Below are 19,605 nucleotides of genomic sequence, written 5' to 3' on the forward strand. Positions count from 1 at the left end.
TCTGTCCCATTTTTTAACTTCTCCTTGCCTGTTCATACTCTCCAGATGGGGAATATCTTATAAAGATCAAAGGATTAGAAGCTAAACTGTCAGGAATAAGGAGAAATTCCTCTTACAAAAGCAGTGAGCTTGCTTTTCTACACCAAATGTACATCATGGAGAGGTGATTTTGGATTATAATAATCAGCTGCCAGTCTGTTTGCAGCAGATATTGCTGATCTTTATTTCAGCTCGGAGTTCCACCTGGTTTGGAAAAACCTTTTCTTGTTTCCTTCACTGAAAAAGCATTTTTTTTTAAATTGACAAAAAGGTGCAGAGCTAAATCTCTAGTTCTCCAGCTGGTATCAAGAATTCCTTTTATAAGGCATGGTCGGAAGATCTGGGCTGAAATGTTGGAACACACTCTCGAGTTGCATTTAGTAAGGAGGAGATCCCAAAGTCCTTTACAGCAATCTGATAACCAGATCTGCTGGCTGAGGGATAAATAAATCCAAGTGGGCAGATGGGAGTTTCAGTCTCAGCTTAAGGATCGCAGCACTGCTTCAGTACTGCACTGGTATGTACATCCTTCTGATTTCCAAGGTGAGAACCATGGCTAATACTGATAGATAGACCAATAGGAAATAAAATGGGAGTTAAACATGATCCAACTGAAAAATAATGAATTGAGGTTACTCAGTGCAGCGCTTTTTAACCCACCCTCCTACAGAGAACTGATGGTTCCAGGACTTTAATGTCGAAGTTTTATTGGTGAAAATGCTGGCTTCTGAATCAATCTGTTTACACTGAACAGAATTATCCTGAGGTCTCTTATGCCTGTAAGAATGAAAGACTTGCACTGCTGTAGCCCCTTCCATGATCTCAGGACATTATAAGGTGTTTTACAGACAATGAGGTTCCTGTGTAGCCTAGTCACTGTGGCCATGATTAAACAAGGCAGTTTGAGCACAGACAGCAATCTGTTTCTAGTGATACTGCTGAAGGGTAAAAAGATTGGCCAAGACACCAGAGAGAGTTCCCCTGCTCTTCTTTGAAATGATGCCATGAGAGAGGAAAGCCAGGGCCTTGATTTAACATCTCATTTAAAAGATGGATGAAGAGCAAAAGCCTGATGAGGATTCCACACCTCATCTGGACTGGGCAAACTGAGCCGGCATTTTCTGGAAAGACTTTAACAAAAGTGTCAAGATGGTGGCACCAAGGAAATAAGTAGAATGGAGTATTAGGAAAAAACATCTTTATTTAATGTCAGCAATAAAGTTATTCAAAATACAGTTAAGTACCATGATGATGAGAGAGTTACTAGGTCAGAGAGGTGAGATTCAATGGGCTTTATCTAATTCATGACTTTTCTCACAAATAGAGTAGAAATTCTGTCATGGGACTGGGAGAGGCAGAGATGAGAGTTTCAATACCAAGAGTTAAAATTTTCATCCAAAAAGCACATTGACAAACTTCTGATCGATGTATTTCATCATGTGATTTATGGCCTTTGGCACAAGGAAACTGCACAGTAATCTTACTGTGGAGAAACAGAAACAACGCTGAATTTCTCAGCCCTATGGTACAAGGTGAGTAAATGCCTATCTGCTGGTTTAACTGAACTGGTTTAGGCTATAGCTTCTTGCAGTACGGTCTGCAGTGCTATGTTTACAGCGCCATCTGAGGAATGAGAATTCGAATCCTTCTTCTTCCATTTAACCTTGAGCCTTGTAAAAGGATCACAGCAGCTTGGTTTGGTGGCCACGACAGTCCAACTCTGTTCTGCTTTGTGAGGTAAAAAGGGACCAAGATTTCCAAAAACAGGTCCATTAGATTCTCACATCTGTCAGAAGTTTCCGAGCGACAGCCCAGCACGCTGCTACTCCAGGTAACTGTACAGTTCTTCATCTGGTGCTATCAGGCCAAAGTAAACAAACAATCGTATAAGGATGGAGACTATCTTCATCATCAGGCTTTCAGACCTGGGGATAAACAGAATACTGTTACAAAGGTACCACAATTTTTAATTCCATTCACAATTTCAGACAGGTACTGGTATTCCAATCCTTTGAGGGGCATTGTCCCCAGCAAATTATCTCTAATCATGGAAGTGGGGGGTATGGTTTAGGGACAGAGTGGTTTGATTTTCTACCACCCAGATTTCTATAATGGAAGTGCATTTGGGTGGATTGGGTAAATGTTCCAGTGATTAAAGTAGGCTGACAGCTGAGGTTTTGGGACCCATACCTCAGAGTCTTTATAGAAATCTCTTCCAGGCACAACTGCTTTGCTAGAATTCTCCTGGCTTACCGGAGACTCATCTCAAATTGGAGGCTGGCCCACTTCATCTTCATCCACTTGAAAGCACCAACTGTCCAAAATCCCCTGTTGTGTTTATTTGTTAACAGACTTTGTGCTCGAACCGCACTGCAAGGAAAGAGAGATGCGGATTAGTAGTTTTTGACATGCTCCAAATAGCGAGGATGTCTGAGCTTGATCTGAATGTGAGTGGATTACTGACCTGGACCACAGTTCAGACATACAAAAACCCCTAAATAAGGAATCCAGGCTTGGTACAGATTGATGGAAGCTAACCTCTTGCAGCTAGACATAGCCCCATGCCATGCCATGCCCAATAGTAGATTTCATATTCTGTGCCATAAAGCACTGCAGAGGTGTCCTTTGTAGCTGGGGTTATGACAAGCAGCATCACTAGGCTTTGACCAGAGTTCACATTCATGCCAGGGATGTTGCTGCCTATCAACAAACACTTCTACAGAATACTGATAGAGAGTGAACCTGCACAGAGCATGTCTCCTATCTGTAAGATCCACATGGATTTGTGTTATTTAAGGAAGGCCAAGTGCAGCCTACCTCAGGCTATGGAAAGTCTGTTAGCACCAGTGTAAGTTATTCTAATGTTTCTGACAGTAATCATCTTCCCAATTTGCTATACCACCCAATATTGAAAATAAGTCCGAAACCACTGTTATAATGCAAAACTGATATATTCCTAAAGAAGTCCATTCTGCTTATCAATGCCCATCCCTCCACTCTAAATCCACCATGATATCTAATCGTGTTCCAGCCTCTGTAACTTTGGTAGATACACTAGCTATGACATTTCCCGACAACTGTTCTGAATTTACACTTCACTTATTTCCTTGGTACCACCTCACTGTGGCAAGTTAAAAGTCAGCGAATGCTGCCTCAGTTTTCATGGAGCTGGGAATTGGGTTAACTGCTTAACTAGAAGCTGAAATATGCAGTGTGCTGAATGTAGACCGTGCAGTTCAAAGCATCATTAGCAAACATTGCCTGCTCTTAGTTTTCTGCTAAAGAACAAGGTAATTTATAAACTGAATAGAAACTCTTAGAACCAGCAGTTTGGTAATTGATCATCAGGTCAACATTACAGGCAATGGGAGCCACGTGATAATTTTAACTTTGCCTGCAAAGCACTTTTAAAATAGGACATGTGAAAAAAAAATCCACTACTCCAAGGTCTAACATCTCCAACACTGCTTCTTTCAGAAGTTAAAATTAGCAAAAAAAAAAGCCTTGAAAAACAAAGGAGGGGCAGGCCAGCATGCTTAGAGTTCAATTACAATCAAGGATTTGAAAAGAACAAAATAAACAGACCAATGATAGTTCAGATGCAAAGGATGTATCACTCAAGTGCCTACGAATATCAGACCCACTGGCTCCAGACTGCATAACTCATGAGACTAGTGCTCTACTCTCCTTAGCCATTTGTCTCAGTGGTAATGTTATCAGTGCTTAAGGAATTAAATGAGGGCAGATTGCATAAACTTTTCCTGTATTTCTTTGAGTTGAGAAAGTTGAGATGTTTAAATTGTTTTTAATAAGATTAGATACAGGGTAACTATTTTGTCTGTTGGGTGAAATCTACATTGGAAATGAGAAAAAAAGCAAGCTGCTTGAGGAAAGTCAACTTTAATCGATTTACCTTCTAGCCATCAGGACATATCGGTCAACAGGCGAGCCCAGAATGACATTAATGCAGCGGACAGTGTTGATGTTCCGGAAGACGAGCAGCATAGGCCGCGGCAGATCCTTCAGCACCTGGATAATCCTGTCAAAGTGGTTGCTGGCCATGTCCTGCATGTAGGCCCTCTCCTCCCCTGTCAAGATATTAGCCAGCTGAAAGGCTGTCTCCCGCATGTTGATTGGCCGTTGCATCAGGATCTCACAGAATAGGAAGTAATCTGCAGGGGAGGGGAATGGGTGAAGGAAGAACTTCAGAGCAAGATGAAAGGTCTATTAAAACATCATGCCTTATGAGGCAGAGACTGACCAATTACAGCATCACCAAGGAGCTTTTCCAAGAACATTCCTTCCCCAACCTCCCAGTTGGTATGCACAGGTACAAAGGTACAAAACCCATCCTTTACCTCATTCCCAAGTGATGAGTAGTGTCAGGAGGATATTCAACATTGCAGCGCACAGCTAGTGCCTCTCAGTTTATACAGACTTTTTTATATACACTTTAAAACTCTTAATTCCAGTCCCAAGGTGCTCACGCACACAATTTATTCATAAGCAGTTGGTGGCAGTTCCTCTTGCACTGTACAAACATACTGCTTGGGAATTCCATTCTTTTTTCGACCCTTTTGCTATCCCAACCTACAAGTACAATGTACTAAAACAATGTCTGTTATTCTTATTTATGTTCCTGATCAGTCTGAGGATACTTCCATGTCTATTTAAATGACTGCTTGTTGCACTTTGTTTGTAAGCAGGATAGTACAGTAGTAGAGCTGCTTTATAATGTTACAATAAGAGCATATCATCATTCAAAAAATGTTCTTAGTTACAATTCATAAACTAATTGCCCCCAGATTGTGGGGCCTGCTAAGCAACATGCTCACATGATGAGGCCTGCAGATATCTTAACTCACTGGCTTCATTCACATGTTCAGCCCCAATTCCCACCCAAACCTGGTGAAATTGATTGGTTGCCTAGTGGACAGGAATGGAATTCGGGTGTAGGTAGAGCGGGGGGAAAACAGTCCATGGTCCCTTTACACTGTCCCATCAAACACTCCCAGGACAGGTGCAGAATGGAGAAAGATGTTTATGAATTAACCTTACCACAGACAGACAGTACATGAGGTTAAGCATCATGTTGATATACTAGGGAGCTATTCTTATCATCCAATTACGACTTCTCGTATTTGTAAATAATATTTAATGGCAGATCTCTGGATAGAAATAGCTCGCCTACAGATGCAAGGAGTTAATCAGGTCCCTCACCTTTGACACCTAGCTCATTGGCGAATTTCTTCATAGCAGGATCATTGAGGAGGATGATGGAACGCCAGAGTTTGCAGAGATTAATCCGGTCCCTAAGAGAAGTACAATGTCTGTTAGACACAGGATCTGGTCTGAAGGATTAGGGATTTCTCAGTCACATGTCTACTGCAGCTCTTTCCCCCACAATCTCTGCTGCTCTTGTCCTTCACGGTGGCAAAGTGGTGGCTGCTCCAGGACTCACTCCAATTCAAACGAATATCAATGTTCCTACATCATTCCTCAGTTAACATCCTGGAATTTCATACCTTCACTACACAGACTGCAGTGGTTCAAGAAGACAGCTCACCACCATCTCCAGAGTGACTAGAAATCGGTAATAAATGTTTGTCTTACTAGTGATGCCTCGAACAAATCTAACCCAAAAAAAATGTTTGGGTGGGAAAAAATACACAGGCAGCATGTTCTCAAAGTATTAGCAGCTAAGGACATGTCTATCCAATCATACACACATTCATACTTCCATGTGATCACGCCTGTGTACACACACCCCCACACATATAACCTCCCCAACTCCTGCAGTGATTAGCAACATGAAATCCTTAGCCCAAGAATGCAAAGGCCAATTGTAGGGCCCCAGCTGCTGGTTCTGCTAACTCAGTACAGATTAGAAATTAAAACAGAGATCAACTACAATTGAACAGATCCATATTCCGGTATGGATGGGATACTACCTAAGTTGCTAAGAGACTTGAGGTAAAATTAGGAAGATGCTGGTCAAGCAAGAGAAAATCCAACCATTGTCCCTTAATGTTCAATGGCATTACCATTGCTGAATCCTCCACTATAACATCCTGGGGGTTACCATTGACCAGAAACTGAACCGGACTAGCCATATAAATACTGTGGCTAAAAGAGCAGGTCAGAGGCTAGGAATCGTGCGACAAGTAACTCACCTCCTGACTCCCCAAAGCCTGTCCACCATCTACAAGGCACAGGTCAGGAGTGTGGTGGAATACTCTCCACTTGCTTGGATGAGTACAGCTCCTACAACACTCAAGAAACTTGACACCATATCCAGAAACATTCACTCCCTCCACCACTGATGCACAGTAACAGAAGTGTATACCATCTACAAGAGATGCATTGCAGGAATTCACCAAGGCTCCTTCGACAGCATCTTCCAAACCCATGACCAGTACCATCTAGAAGGGTAGCAGATAGATGGTAACACCACCACCTGGAAGTTCCCCTCCAAGCCACTCACCATCCTGACTGAGAAACATATCACCGTTCCTTCACGGTCGCTAGATCAAAATCCTGGAACTCCCTTCCTAATAGCACTGTGGTACAGCACATGGACCACAGCATTTCAAGAAGGCAGCTCACCATCACCTTCTCAAGGGCAACTAGTGATGGGCAATAAATACTGGCCCAGCCAGCGAAGCCCACATCCCGTGGATGAATTTTAAAAATATTCTTAGTGGAAAGGAGACAAATGATACAACACAACAAATACGAAGTGATACAATTTTAGACGGGTTCAAGAATAGAGACATCTTTTGTGAGGTGGCAGGACAGGTTAACAAAACAGTTCTCTTTATTTTATGGGACGTGGCCATCTCTGGCAAGACCGGCATCCCTAATTGCCCTTGAACGAGTGGCCTGCTAGGCCATTGCAGAGGGCAGTTAAGACATTGCTGTGGGTCTGGAGTTGGCCAGAGCAGCAGATTTTCTTCCCTAAAGGACATTAGTGAACCAGATGGGTTTTTATGATGGTACCATGAAACTAACTCCATATTCCAGATTTTATTAATTCAATTCAAATTCCACCATCTGCCATGGTGGGGTTTGAACCCATGTCCCCAAAGCATTAGCTTGGGCTTCTGGATTACTAGTTTGGTGACGATACCATTATGCCATCATCTCCCCCTCATTAAATGGGAGGCGGTAGCCTAATGGTATTGTCACTGAACCAGTACTCCAGATACCCGGGGTAACCCTCTGGTGACTTGAGTTTGAATCCCACCACAGCAAATAGTGAAATTTGAATTCAACAAGAAATTTGGAATTCAAAGTCTAATGATGACCATGAAACCATTGTCGATTGTTGTAAAAACCCATCTGCTTCACTAATGTCCTTTAAGGAAGGAAATCTGCCTCATCTACATGTGACTCCAGACTCTCAGCAATGTGGTTGACTCTTAAATACCCTCTGAAATGGCCTACCAAGCCATTCACTTCTCAAGGGCAATTGGGGATGGGCAATAAATGCTGGCCCAGCCAACAATGCCCACATCCCATGAACAAATGAAAAAAAGCATATGGGATATGGGCTTTAAAAATTGAGCCACAGAGTGCAGAAGCCAGACAGTGCTGCTAAACCTATATAAAACACTAGTTCGGCCACAGCTGGAGCAGTAAGTCCAATTCTGAGCACCACACTTTAGGTTCCAGGAATGAGGTATTACAATTACTTGGATAGAGTGGAGAAGGTGGGGTTACCATCCTTGGCCTTCACTGCTCTAAGATTTGATGGAGATGTTTAAAACCACAAAGGATTTATGGATTCAGCATGGATTTGTTAAAGGAAGGTCATGCCTGACCAATCTGAACGAATTTTTTGAGGAAGTAACAAGGAGGATTGATGAGGGTAGATGTGATATACATGGATTTTAGCAAGGCTTTTGAATGGCAGACAAGTTAAAAAAAAAGCTCATGGGATCCAGGGGAATGTAGCAAGCTGGAAACAAAACTGGCTCAGTGGCAGGAAACAGGGTAATTGTTGATGGATGTTTTTGTAACTGCAAGGTAGTTTCCAGAGGGCTCGGTATTAGGTACCCTGCCTTTTGTGGTGTATAGTAATGATTTGGACATAAATGTAAGGGGAATGATCAAGAAGTTTGCAGATGACACAAAAATTAGCCATGCGGTTGACAGGCAAGAGGATTGCTGTAGACCATGGGAAGATATCAATGGACTACTCAGATGGATAGAAAAGTAGCAAATGGAATCCAACCCAGTGAAGTGTGAGGTGATGAATTTGGGGAGGTCAAACAAAGGATTACACAAATGGTGGAATACTGAGGTGTAGAGGGAGTAAGGGACCTTGGAGTGAATGTCTAGATTCCTGAAGATACAGGACAGGTTGATAAGGTGGTTAAGGAGGCATAAATCCTTTCACTTATTAGCTGAGGCAAAGAATATAAGAGCAGGGAGGTTATGCTGGAACTATATAGAACATTAGTTAGGCCACAACTTGACTACTGTGTGCAGTTCTGGTCACCTCATTACAGAAAGGATGTAATTCCATTAGAGAGGGTACAGAGGAGATTCATGAGGATGTTGCCAGGACTGGAAAATTGTAGCTGTGAGGAAAGATTAGATAGGCTGGGGCTGTTCTCCATGGAACAGGAGGCTGAAAAGAGATTTGATTGAGATGTACAAAATTGAGAGGGCCCTGGATAGTGGGTGGGAAGGGCCTATATTACTTTAGCAGAGAGGTCAGTGACTAGGGGGGTGTAGATTAAAGGGGAGATGAGGAAAAATCTTTTCACCCAGAGGGTTGTGAGGATCTGGAACTCACTGCCAGAAAGGATATTGGAGGCAGAAATCCTCAACTTATTTAAAGGTGTCTGGATACACACCTCCAGTGCTGTAACCTGCAGGGCTACGGTCCAAATGCTGTAAAATTGCATTAGGCTGGGTGGCCTCTTTCTGTGCCGTAAACTTTCCATGATTCTATGATTTGGATAGGGTAAATAAAGAGAGATTGTTTCCAATGGATGAAAAGTCAATAACAGATTGCAGAGATTTAACATGACAGCAAAGGAACCAGATGATTTTTACTCAACAAGTAGTTAGGATTTGGAATGCACTGCCTGACTGGGTAGTGGACACTGATTCAGGAATAACTTTGAAAAGGGAATTGGGTAAATACTTGAAGGAGGAAAAAAACGACAGGAATATAGGAAAAAGCCAGGGAATAGAGTTAACGGGATTGCCCTTTGAAAGAGTCAGCGGAGACCCAATTGGCCAAATGGCCTCCTTCCGCATTGTATTATTCAATGGCTCTATTGTGTTTGAAGCTGCACTCCCGCCCACCACCACCCCCCCCACCACCCCCCCAAAAAAATCCTGGGCAATGAGGGCACAATTCTCCTTTAACTTGCATTCCAAATATGGTATGTTCTCATCTTCCTCTCTTTCTGGGTCTCCATTTTACAGGCTGGCCTGTATATTAACTTCCTGCTAGCAGGTATCCAAATGTGACCCATAATCTGTGTAAGACATGCAGGTATAGCAACGGAGAAGTGTCGGGGGGTGGGGGGGGGTGCGGTGTGGGAGAAGGGGTTAGGACATAGAGAATGATTCACCCTTCCTCTGCCATTCATGAGATCAGGGAGCAAAGGGAGGGTAAAGTAGCTCACATGGAATCACAGATATTTACATCACAGAAGAGGGCCATTTGGCCCATCATGTCTCTGCCAGCTGAAAAAGAGTTATCCAACCTAATCCCACTTTCCAGCTCTTGGTCTGCAGCCTTATAGGTTATGGTTTGTTAAAAGCATATCCAAGTTTTTTTTTAAATAAACACTTCTCATGATTATTATCATGAAAGGCGCTACGTAAATGCAACAAAAACAGAAAACACTGGAAAAACTCAGATGACGAAGAGTCATACGGACTCAAAATGTTAACTGTTTTTCTCTCCACAGATGCTGTTAGACCCAAATTTTTCCGACATTTTCTATTTTTGCTGCATTTACATAGCGCCTTTCATGACCACAGGACATCCCAAAATGCTTTATAGCTAATGATGTACTTTTGAAGTCACTGTTGTAATGCAATGAAATGCATTAAAACCTAGCTACTCATTGAGTAAAAAGATTTTCTGTCATCGCCTCTGGTTCCTTTGCCAGTCACTTTAAATCTGTGCTAATTTATGCACAGCAAGCTCTCACAAACAGCAATGTGATAATGACCAGCTATTCGGTTTCTTTATGATGTTGATCGAATGATAAATATTGGCTAGGGCACTGTGGAAAACTCCCCTGCTCTTCTTCAGAATAGTGCCATAGTCTTTTAAGATCAAATTTCAATGCGTCTTCTGAGAGACAGACAGTGCAGCATTTCCTCAGTACCACACTGGAGTGCCAGCCTTGACGTTTGTGCTCAAGCCTGAAGTGAAGCTTGAACCCACAACCTTCTGACTCAGAGGCCAGAGTGCTACAAACTGAGCCAGAGCTGACACCTCAGTTCAATCTCCCCTCTGCCTCTGTTCCAAAGAAAACAAGCTCAGCCTATCCAATCTTTCCTCACAGCTAAAATTCTCCATTCCTGGCAACATCCTTTTCGTAATGCAATGATCAGAACGTTATACAGTACTCCAGCTGTGGGATAACTGGTGTTTTATACAGTATTAGCATAACTTCCCTGTTCTTATATTCTATGCTTTAGCTAATAAAGGGAGGTATCCTGTATACCTTCTTAACCACCTGTCCTGCTACATTCAGTGATCTGTAAACATGCTCTCCAAAGTTTCTCTATTCCTTAACAGTTCTCAGTATCCTACCATTTATACATACCTTGTTTGCTTTCCCCAAATGCATCATCTTGTACTTCTCCCCATGTTAAATAATTGGGATCTGGGTTAGTGGGTTACACTGACTCTCTATTCCTGTGTCATACATGGGGTTTAAGGGTGGGGGAGTTAACCTTGCCTCAATTTCAAGGAAAGGGGAAAGGAAGAAGGGCTCTTCCTTTTAGTGGCATTCAAGTGAGTTCAGGGACGGGAGGGCAGAGAATGACTCTGCCTTGCTCTGTGGTCTGTGTAGGACAGAGAATGACCCTTTCTGAAAACGAACTGAAAGGGGGAAGGAACAGAAATTAACCTACATTCTCGACTGTGACCTACAAGGCCCCTTCATGACTCAAGGATCTGATCCACATTACAACCAACCTTATTATTATTATTTGAATACCTTGACCTATATGCAACACTTTGATTGAACCAGCGTTCCCTATCCCACTCCTCTCCTGTATAATGCTCGGTTCTAGAGTCAGTAATTGCTCTACATTATCTCTCACACACAGCCATGACTCGTGAGTGTCGGAACAGGGAAATTCTGGATGGTGCTCAGAGTACAGATTCTGGGTCTGCTGAAATGTAGTGAGAACAATGAACAGTTCATCTGGTAGGATACAGATTCCCAAAGACCAACTTTCCATAATCTCCCAGAGCTAGCTTCCTTTGGGAGGCAATGCCAGTGACCAGGAGGCTGTGCTGTTTGCAGCAGTTAAACAGTTAACTTTCTTGCCAAGGCTGTCTCAAGTAATTTGTAACTTTTAAAATAAAAACATGCAGAAACATAGGCATAACTCAGCCAGAGAGAGCAAGGCCGTGCCTAGCAGACTCCTAAGATAAGACAAGCACAATCTAAACTTGTCCCTTCACAGAACAGGAGAGTAAATATTCTGGTGATGGATCTCTGGCACACAGCCAATGGTGTACACTGGGAAATCAGGCTCCAGAACTGTCCATTTTACAGACTCCTCTTTGCTGCATCATTAATTTTAAATCAAACCTCCAGCCCGAGGACTCACTCCTTCCCTCAGGGTCAAAACTATGGAACTGATGAAGTCTCTCAGCATCTCCTAGGGGTATGTTGCAACAGAGACTTCTACATTCTAGCCACCAAGTGGCTCAGTGTGTAGCACACACTGTGGAGTCAGTGGAGTCAGAAAAGTGCGTTCAAGTCACAGTTCAGGGACTTCACATAATCACAGATTGGTTACAGCGTAAAAGGAGGACATTCAGCCTGCCATGCCTGCACTAGCTCTCCAAAGCCTTTCACCCTGTATCCCTGCACATTTCTCCTTTTCAGGTAATAATCCAATTCCTTCTTAAATGCCTCAACTGAACCTGCCTCCAGCACACTCTCCGACAGTGCGCTCTAGATCCCAGCCACTTGCTGTGTCAAAATATCCCCTCAAGACTCCATTGCTTCCTTTGTTAATTAGCCTAAGCCTGTGTCTTCTTATTCGCGATCCTTCCACCAACAGGTACAGATTTGCCCTATCTACTCTGTCCAGACCCATCATGATTTTGAATACCTCTGTCAAATCGCCCATCAACCTTCTCTTCTGCAAGGAAAGCGGTTCCAACCTCTCCAATCTATCTACAAAACTGTAGTTCCTCATCCCTGGAACCATTCTCATGACTTCAGCACAAAATCCAGGCTAACATTCCCAACACACAACTGAGGGGGGGCAGCACCGTCAAAGATGCCATCTTTCAAATGAAAATTTAAACGAAATCTGCTCTCTCTCAGGGGGATGTAAAAGATCGCATGCACTATTTCGAAGAGAAGCATGGGAGTTATCCTCAGTGTCCTGTTTAATATTTATCCCTCAATCAACATAATTAAAATAGATTGGATGGTTATTATCACATTGCTGTGAGATCTTGTTTTGTGCAAATTGGCTGCCACATTTCCTACATTACAAGTCCCAACCAAGCAGCATATTGGAGTATTTTCATCTCATGGACTGCAGTAGTTTAAGAAAGCAGCCTGCCATCACCTTATGCCAGCAATTCTCACTTTTCAAGAAAGAAAATTTTTTTGAAAAGCACTTACTTTACATTCAGGTTTTCATACAGTCCATGATCTAGGAGCACCAGTTCTGCTTTCCCATTAGGACCTTTCCTAACCAACACTGCACAACAGAGAAAAACACAAATTATAAATTTGACTCGCAGGGAGATAAAGGAATTAAATGGGAACGAAGAGAGGCTGGAACAGGGAAAATCTTCAATACACCATCACTAGACATCTCAGGATATACATGTCAACCTATTCAAATGGATGATAAAGATCCCGTAAAGGGAGCTCTCCATGGTGTCCTAGGCTGATATTCCTCTCAAAACAGAGATGAACTGTTGTTAACCTGACTGCTGCTTGAGAAATCTTGCTGCATAAGAGTGGCTGCCTCATCTATCTACAAATTTACAGATCACTATACTTAAAAGTGATTGAATGTGTGTGTGAAACACTGCATGACACCTTCAGGATGCAATAGGGTGCAATAAAAAAGTGCTTTATGGAGCTCCTGCTGAAGATAATCACATTAGATGGTATTACCATCACTGAATCCCCCACTACCAACATCCTGGGGGTTACCATTGACCAGAAACTGATCTGCACCAGCCATATAAACACTGTGCTACATGAGTAGGTCAGAGGCTGGGAATTCTGTGGCAAGTAACTCACCTGCTGACTCCCCAAAGCCTGTCCACCATCTACAAGGCACAAGTCAGGAGTGTGATGGAATACTCTCCACTTGCCTGGATGAGTGCAGCTCCAACAACACTCAAGAAGCATGACACCATCCAGAACAAAGCAGCCTGGTTGACTGGCACCCCATCCACCACCTCCACCACCTATGCACAGTGGCAGTATTGTGTACCATCTACAAAATGCACTGCAACAACTCACCAAGGCTCCTTCAACAGCACTTCCAAACCTGTGACCTGTACCACCTAGAAGGACAAGGACAGCAGATACAGGGAACATCTCCACCTGGAATTTCCCTTCCAAGCCACTCACCATCCTGACTTGGAACAATATTGCTGTCCCTTCACTGTCGCTGGGTCAAAATCCTGGAACTTCCTCCCAAACAGCACTGTGGATGTATCTACACCACATGGACTGCAGCAATTCAAGAATGTGGCTCACCACCACCTTCTCAACAGCAATTAGGGATGAGCAATAAATGCTGGCCTAGCCAACAATGCCCACATCCTGTGAAAGAATCAAGAACTTTTGAAATCCAGCTCTAATGGACAATAAAAATGCTGACCTGGCCAATGATGCCCATGTCCCATGAAAGAAAAAAAAACTGCTGCCTGTGCCTGTAATCTGTTTACTCATCATCCCTGCTGACCTACATCCCTATCCTGAAAAGCCTTGAATTTTAAAATTCGTGTTCAAATCTCTCCCAATCTCCATAACCTCCTACTGCCCTGCAACCTTCCAAGATGTATGTTCCTTTAATTCAGGCCGCTTGTGCCCCCCCAATTTTAATCACTCCATCACTGGCATCACTCCATATTCTGAGCTGCAATAGTTCTGGAATTGCATTCCTAGACCTCTCTACCTCTGCTTCTTTCAAATGCTATGTCTCTGCTGATGCTATGTCACCTGTCCTAATGTTTTCTTCCATGGCTCAGTATTGAATTTTGTTTGAAAGTGTTCCTGTGGAGCACTTTAGGATGTTAAAGGTGCTATATAAATGCCAGCTTTCTCCTCTTTAATCTCTGCTATCAGTTATGTTAACTAATTCTGGTCAAACCAGATGTCTTCCCTATAGCAGCATTTGTACCACAAGGTGAACAGTGAGGTCTTGGTGGTCCAGTGCCCTCCACAATGCTTGGACTTACCATTCCCAGGATGGGGGTCAGCGTGGATGAACCCAGTGTAAAATATCTGCTCTGCAAAAGTCCTGACCAGTTTGTCTGCAACCTAAAGAAAGGGAGGGAGAAAAGGAGGTGTGTCAGGGTACAGTGCAACTCTGCAGCTGTTCTTTTTACAGCACTACCAACCATAACAGATGGTGGGTGTGCAACACACAGGCACAGATGTGACACCTTAAAAAATAGATATGTGGACCTTCTGAACAGCCACAGTTCCCTTGGAAAGTCTTCCATGTGTCATTAACATCTTAAAGGGACTGAACTAGAGACTCCAAATTAAGGCATTTAATCAATCCATTTTTCCATTTCAAAGATAGCTCAATGTTGGCCTGCCTAATTGGCATTCCAAGAACATGGGCATCACAAGCATGGCTAGCATTTATTGCCCAGATCTATTTGCCCTTGAGGTGGTGATGGTGGGCTGCTGCCTTGAAGCGTTGCAGTCCATGTGGTATAGGTACACCCAAAGTGATGTTAAGAGAGAATTCCAGAATTTTGACCCAGCAATGATGAATAAATGGTGATATATTTCCAAGTCAAGATTGCGAGAGACCTGGAGGGGAACTTGGAGGTGATGGTACTCCCATATGTCTGCTAACGCAATCCTCCTAAGATGGCAGAGATTGCTGTCAAAGTAGTAAGTTGCTGCAGCGCATCCTATAGATAGTACACACTGCAACCATGTTGTGTCAGTGGTGGATGAAGTGGCTGGTTTTAGTGTAGCATGGTGATAAGCCATCCAGACCCAGAAACTCAGATTTGAGCAGAGTTTGTTGACCTCAGCAACAAGAGTGGCACATTAAAGCTATCATTTAAGGTGCAGGCTAGGAGAAATTTTGATCAGGGTTGTCACAGAGCATGGGATGCTTTGGTACAGGATAGTTGTTGAGGAAGACACTATTATATCTTTAAGAGCTTTAAAGCTAATCGAGAAAGCAGAGAAGACATCGAGTTTGAATTGCTTTAGCTAAGAGTTTGCACAGCCACAAAAGATTGAAAGACTATTGAAAGCTTCAAATGGTACAGAAGCTACAAATGGTCTCAGGGGCTAGACAGCAATAAGATTAAAATTTAAAGAAGAATAACCTTCCAGGGATCCCACTCCTGGTCCCCATCCGACAAACCCTTTTAGAATGTGGTGTGCGCGGACATCAAGTAATGAGATTGACCTGTGATCCTCCCTAAACTAACCTATCAACACATACTGTCTGGGGTCACGTAAGGGATGGTCACTTTGAGTGAGTGAGTACCCAGCCAGAGGGCTACTAGTGCCTGTACACAAGTCATTGCCTTCAGAAGACACGAAGGATAAACTTGAGGGAGTGGATGAGTGGGATAAAATCTGCACTTACATCTTTGACACTCAAGCCCTGCTGCTCGATTTCATCAATGTTGGTGACTTTACAGCCCTCACAGTAATCAGCGGTCAGGATTCGCTGCAAGAAAAAGCATATACAGATCAGGCAGAAATACACCATACATTTACACCATAGAGCCTACAGAGGACAAAACCTGCCTATGCATAGCACATAGGAGGATGTGAGTTTGGAGAGTTGGAAAAGCTGACATAAGTGTGGTAAAATAGAAAGGAGGGGTTTTGGGCAGGTAGAATCTAGACAGCAGGGTCACAGTAAATGTAGGCTCAGTTACTGCTGTTGAATGGAGAGCTGAGGGAAAGTGCAGAATATCAACACAGGTACAATCAGACAAACCAACGCAGAAACTAGAGATTATAAAATGATCCATGTGGAATCATACTGTGTGAAGCTGGCTGATGTGTTTTAAAATGAACTTACAGAATTATTAGAAAAATGATTATGCACAGGATCAAAATAACAGTGGTAGCATCGGTATGAATTTGGCTAAGGGTGAGGAAACAATATTGTTTTACAGACTGGAGGAAAGTGTTCAGTGGTATCTCCCAGGGGTTGGTGTTGGGACCACTTTTTTGATACATATTAATGATCTGCACTTGGGTATAGAGACATCAAAGTTTGCAGATGACACAAAGCTTGGAAATGTAGCAAACAGTCAGGAGGAGTCAGGACATCAGGAGGATATAGAGAGACTGGTGAAACAGGCAGATACATGGCAGATGAAATTTAGCAGATAATTATGATTTTATGCATTTTGGATAAACTAAATATTAGCAATTTAGAGTGGGTGCATGAATAGAAAGACCTAAGGGTGTACTTTGAAAATTGATAAAGCCGTTAAAAAAAAGCTATGGAAACCTTGACCTAATAAATAGAAACACAAACAAAAACAAGGAAGTTAAGCTAAACATTTATAAATCACTGGTTAGATCTCAGCTGGAGTGCACCATACTTTTAGAAAGGATGATGGTGCAAAGATTTACCAGAATGGCACCAGGGATGAGGGAATCAGGTGCAGACAGATTAGTGAAGTTGGGATTGTTCTCCTTAAAGTGAGTACGGTTATAGGGAAATTTAATGGAGGTGTTCAAAATTATGATGGATTGATTAGAGATAAATTGTTTCCATTGGCAGGTGTGTTGTGAGATTTAAGATAATTATCAAAAATACAGGAGGGCAATGAGATTTTTTTTTAATGCAGCAAGTTATTATGATCTGGAATGTGCTGCCTGAAATTAAGCAGAGTCAATAGTAACACTGGTTCCCACTTTGATGCAGGCTGGCGAGTCAATCATCAACAGCTAGAATGCTAACAGTGTTGGAATTTGAGGATACAAGGTAATGGGTAGTGTCGTGGTTATGGCCCTGGACTAGCAACCTAAAAGTCATGAATTCAAATCCCACCTTGACAAAGTTTGAAACCAAATTCACTTTACCATGCCTTCCTAGTCTAGCTTGTATGCCACTCAGTTTGTATAACATTGGGTATAAGCCATTGCTCAGTGGATTGCACCCTCACCTGAGTCAGAAGGTTGAGAGCTCAAGTAGCAATAACTAGGACTGTGCACAGGGCTTTAAACTAATAGGGTATTCAGTTGAAGAGAAGTTTGGAAATCTAAAGAGAAAAGTCGAGGCAACAGGGCAGTGACGCGATTTGGGTAAAGACAAGCAGAGTAGGACAGGAAGGGACAGAGTTTAATGGTAATAGTGCATCAGCAAATAGGTCCATTTAAAAAATAGCAGAAACAAACTAATGGCTTTTTAATCTGAATGCATGAAACATTCGCAATAAGATAGGTGGCACAAATAAAGATAAATGGTTTAGGATGAATTGCCATTCCAGAGACATGGTTGCAAGGTGACCAAGGTTGAGAAATAAATATTCCAGGGTACACAATATTTCAAAATGACAGGAAGAATGGAAAAGGAGGAATAGTTCTGATATTAAAGGACGACATAAGGGCAGTTGCGAGAAAGGATCTTGGTTCTGAAGCTCGGGAAGTAGAATCAGTATGGATGAAGATTAGGAATACCAAGGGCCAGAAAACACTGATGGGTGGGAGTTTATAGGCCCCCTAACAGTAGTTAAACTGCTGGACAGAGCATTAAGAAAGAAATAGTTGGTGTTTGTAACAAAGTCAATATAATAGTTAATCTTTAGTCTTCATATAGACTGAAACAATCAAATTGACAATGGTGGTCTGGAAGATGAGTTTCTAGAATGTTTTCACATTAGTTTCCTGGAGCAATTTGTTGTGGAACTGACTAAGGATCAAGTATTGTGCAATGAGGTAGGGTAAATTAGTAATCTCACTGTTAAAAATAGTGATCATAATACAACTGAATTCCACATTAAGTTTGACAAATGACATATTCCAACCACAAATAAGAATTTCAAATTTAAACAAAGCCAATTTCATAGGTATGAGGGGTGAGCTGGCCAAGGTTAACTGGGTGAATAGACTAAAAACGTATGGCAGCAAATAAACAGTGGGAAACATTTAAAGACACAATTCAAAGTAATCCAACAAAAATACATTCTATTCAAAAACAAAAACCCAGCAAGAAAGAACCATTCTCAACTTACTAAGGAAGTTACAAATAGTATTAAATTAAAAGAAGATGCTGAGAATGGGCAAGGAATAGTAGTAAGTCTGAAGATGGGGACCGTTTTAGAAAGCAGCCTGTAAAAACCTGTAGAAACCAGACCACCAAAAAGTTGATAAAAAGGAAAAAGCAGAATGAAAGTAAACTAGCCAGGAGCATAAAAATAGATTGTAACAGCTTTCACAAGTATATAAAAAGGAAGAGAGTCGCTGAAGTAAATGTTGATCTCTTAGAGACAGACACAGGAGAAGTTATTGTGGAAAATAAGGAAACAAATCCCCAGAACCTAATAGCCTACATCCAAGGGTTCTAAAAGAGATAGCTGCAGAGATAGTTATTGGATGTGTTGGTTATGATTTTCCAAAATTTCCTAGATTCTAGAATGATCCCTGTGGATTGCAAGTTAGAAAATACAACACTACTATTTAAGAAAGGGGGGAGAGAGAAAACAGGGAACTACAGGTCTCTTATTCTGACATCAATTGTCGGGAAAATGCTGGAATCTATGGTTAAGGAAGTCTTAACAATGCACTTAGAAAATAATTGTATGATCGCATAGAATCAACATAGTTTTATGAAAAGGAAATTGTATTTGACAAATTTGAGCATAGCTGAAAAATGTCTTGTACTCATCAGGGCAGATACAAGAATGCGGAATTTCAAAAGGAACAACAATATATAATGCATGAGAAAAGGGTTCTGATGGTCGGCTAGTCGACTGTGGTCGAGACACTGCCGTGAAGAATGCTCACCGAATATCCCGCTAACTCATGAATGGGCCTAAGGCCATCACTTTCAGTCCTAAAAAGTACCCAGTCTGCCTCAAATTACCCTGGAAGGATAAGGTGTCTCAAAAATAACGGGTGAAGCTAGCTGTCATATGCTGCTACT

The 19,605-nt window shown here is 42.2% G+C and overlaps 1 protein-coding gene across 2 annotated transcripts in view; it reads right to left on the reverse strand.

The window, feature by feature from the left end:
- Nucleotides 1–1,220: 1,220 nt before the first annotated feature.
- Nucleotides 1,221–19,605, reverse strand: part of adck5 (aarF domain containing kinase 5) — a 92,200-nt gene continuing 73,815 nt past the window's right edge. The window contains exons 9-15 of one of the 2 annotated variants that reach the window (XR_005942594.1): nt 16,084–16,167; nt 14,699–14,780; nt 12,897–12,975; nt 5,260–5,351; nt 3,953–4,211; nt 2,230–2,409; nt 1,221–1,964 (exon numbers count right to left, since the gene is read on the reverse strand). Coding sequence is in view for 1 of the 2 variants with exons in the window: in XM_041183755.1 (XP_041039689.1) it covers nt 1,862–1,964; nt 2,293–2,409; nt 3,953–4,211; nt 5,260–5,351; nt 12,897–12,975; nt 14,699–14,780; nt 16,084–16,167 (816 nt within the window). In the remaining variant the exon portion in view is untranslated. The remainder of the gene's footprint in view (nt 1,965–2,229; nt 2,410–3,952; nt 4,212–5,259; nt 5,352–12,896; nt 12,976–14,698; nt 14,781–16,083; nt 16,168–19,605) is intronic. The other variant, XM_041183755.1, reaches the window with a different exon arrangement.

The sequence above is a fragment of the Carcharodon carcharias genome, chromosome 3 (assembly GCF_017639515.1).
Source record: "Carcharodon carcharias isolate sCarCar2 chromosome 3, sCarCar2.pri, whole genome shotgun sequence".
Taxonomy (NCBI): domain Eukaryota; kingdom Metazoa; phylum Chordata; class Chondrichthyes; order Lamniformes; family Lamnidae; genus Carcharodon; species Carcharodon carcharias.